This window comes from Cyprinodon variegatus, unplaced genomic scaffold (assembly GCF_000732505.1).
Source record: "Cyprinodon variegatus isolate N-32 unplaced genomic scaffold, C_variegatus-1.0 Scaffold1928, whole genome shotgun sequence".
In the NCBI taxonomy this organism is placed as follows: domain Eukaryota; kingdom Metazoa; phylum Chordata; class Actinopteri; order Cyprinodontiformes; family Cyprinodontidae; genus Cyprinodon; species Cyprinodon variegatus.
This window is the reverse complement of record NW_015152381.1, coordinates 7,546-10,278: the sequence shown is the minus strand read 5'-3', so window position 1 is coordinate 10,278 and position 2,733 is coordinate 7,546. Positions and strand designations below refer to the sequence as shown.

Sequence of the window (2,733 nt, the reverse complement as noted above, 5' to 3'; positions counted from 1 at the left end):
GATGCAGCAATAACGTTCCTTCCAGATGTGCCTTCAGGTCGGAGCGACGATGCGTCCCATCATCAGATCATCTGACCCGCTTCCTGTCCTTCCTTCCCCGTTGGGTCGCTGTGGTTCTGGATCAGGTTCTGATTGGTCCGGTTCTTGTGCTCCTCCCCCTGAGGACTGACCGGTTCTGGAAACACTCTGGGTTCTGACGTGGTTCTGATGTCGGTCTCCTCGGTACCACAGAACCTCCATGCTTTAGGAAGCGGCGCCGGCCGGGTAGCGAAGCATTTGGACCTGATGTGTTCTGGGCCGCCTGGTTCTTGTCCTCCATCTTGGCGGTCCAGAACCAGCGACCCAGATGTTCCATCGCCGTCCCATAAACACGCCTTTCGTTTCGTTTGGTTCAGATTCATCTAATCTCAGCTCTGAATGTATGGTTGCCATGGGAACAGCGGGTTTTGGTCGCCCCCTCCCTCCGGATGAACACATTAATCTGTATCTAGGCGTATAATCTCTGTAGAAACGAGCGTAGATCTGCGGCTCCTTGGTCCAATCAGACGTCCGAAGCGTCTTCCTCCCAGTGCTTCCAGTTCAGCGGTCCCAGCGGTGACTGGGAGCCACTGGGGGCCTCCCAGCTGTAAATAGGCTTCCTGGCTCATCCTGAAGACGTATTTATTTTAGCTTCTTCCTGTGAAACGTTTGGTTTTGGTTTCTAGTTAATTTGCATGTTTTCCTCCTTTTTCTCCTTTTAATTTAAGAAATATATTTTTTTTGACGGTTTCTATCGTTTCGATGCCTTTTAGACGAAGCGGCGTCGTCCTGCTTTATGCAAACATGAACGGGTCGACCTGGCCGGCTGCAGCAGCCATTATTTCATCCACTGCACTGTTAACGGTCACAGATATGCTTTTCTAACATTTTAACACTTATGATTATTCATACTTTGTATAACTTTATTGCAATAAATCAAATGAAATCTGTAACGTTTCTGTTTTCTTTAGCTGTGCTTCATTAAACCACATCTAGAACAGAACCGCTGTTTGTTTCATTATGGATCCATCTTTGTTCATGGAAGGAGAACGTCTGAGGGGCCCGGCCCCCGCGGGGCCCCCACACTCACATGTAAACACAGGAAAAGGTTCAGAGTAGAATCAGTGATTCTGATGGAAATCATTTATTTAGTAAAACAGGAACAATGATGACGGTGAGACAAACGCAGAGCAGCACAACAACTAAGGGAAGGATTCTAGAAAGTCGTTTTCTACGCTGCTCTGCCTCTTTCCTCTTGAGCAGGGAGTCGAATCCTGGAGTGTAGAGGTCCTCAAGCCAGAAGTCCAGATCCTTTGCACTTTTTTCATCCTGTATTTGCAAAAAAAAAAGAAAACAGCAAAAATCATGACTTTAAGATTTCTTGTTTTTTTTTTATGGAATATTTTCTGTAATTAAAGAAGGAAACAGAAACTTTGGGCAAAGGGATTGATTATAAGGAGAAAAAACTGCTACAGGTGATTGCTGAGGCAGAGACGTTTCATCCGGAACAGTTGGTCTTTTATTTTTTTTTTTATATTGTACGTTTTGTTTAGTTCACTCGTACCTCCGTCTCTTGCTGCTGTGGGCGAACAGCTGCTGCACCAAACTGCAGCCATCATCCATAAACAGCTGGCAGGGTTTGATTAAATCAGGCTTCCTGAAGGTCGGTCCTGCAGGGTTTAGGTTCCCCTGCTTTAGCACAGCTGATTATGATGACTGCAGTTCAGCAAAAGCCTGTTAAGGAGCTTTCAATTAAAATCAGCTGTGCTGGAGGAAGGAGACCTCTAAAAGCTGCAGGACCCACTTTGGGGATGCCTGGATTAAATGATGCAAAAAGTATTTTACTTTATTTTTATATAGTGTCCTCTCAGGCAGTGTGGAAATAAGAATCGTCTTAATGCCAGAAAGAGTCCAACAGATTTTATTCTTCAAGTGAAGCGTTATTGTTGTGGCTATAGAGCTCTGCTCGAGTTCTATGGAAATAGTTTCATTAGCAGGTCTAGATGGAATTATTCAGGTTATTTAGACGCTGCATTGAAAAATAGGAGAGAAATGAGAAGGAAGACAGAAGAGATGCTGACTAAACTTCATCAGCTGTAAAGAGCTGAAAGAAACAGAACAACTGATATAGAACTACAGATATAGATACAGCAACCCCTTGATACCATCACTGAAGTATATACAGTTAATATGAAATGAAGTGTCCATGATGCCCTACATCAGGGCCCCCCAGAGGCCCCCGTAGGGCCGATACCTGGCCATGCAGCCGCCCTGAGGAGCCCCAACATTTTTCAGCTGGATTCATTCATAGATGCAATAATTAAGTTCAGGATCAGCAAACACTCTTCAGTTCTGTCCCGGCTGTCAGCTGGCCTCATTTAAAATAACCACCAACATGGCGGCTGTATCTGACAATAACACTGAGCGACAGCGGCGCCGGGTGCAGGACTTCACCCTGCAATCAAAGGGTTGTCGGTTCGAGCCCCGGCTCCAGCTTTTAGTGTCAGCCTGTCCTTGGGCAAGGCAGTGTGCTAGCTCACCACCATGATGTGTGTGTGAATGACAAGGTGGTTTAAACTGCTTTGGTAAATTCCTCAGATATGAAACAGCCTGGCTGTTCGCCTGGGGTCTGTTTCAATTCTATTCAGTCTATTTCTATAGCTCCAATTCACATCATATCATCTCAGGTCACTTTCCAGTTCACCAGATCATCCA

General features: G+C 45.5%; 1 protein-coding gene across 1 annotated transcript in view; it reads right to left on the bottom strand.

Moving 5' to 3' along the window:
- Window positions 1-1,154: 1,154 nt before the first annotated feature.
- The window catches only part of kiaa1024l (KIAA1024-like ortholog), a 6,517-nt gene continuing 4,938 nt past the window's right edge, over window positions 1,155-2,733 (bottom strand). The window contains exon 4 of the mRNA XM_015404983.1: window positions 1,155-1,347. Coding sequence (XP_015260469.1) covers window positions 1,159-1,347 — 189 coding nt within the window. The 3' untranslated portion in view covers window positions 1,155-1,158. The remainder of the gene's footprint in view (window positions 1,348-2,733) is intronic.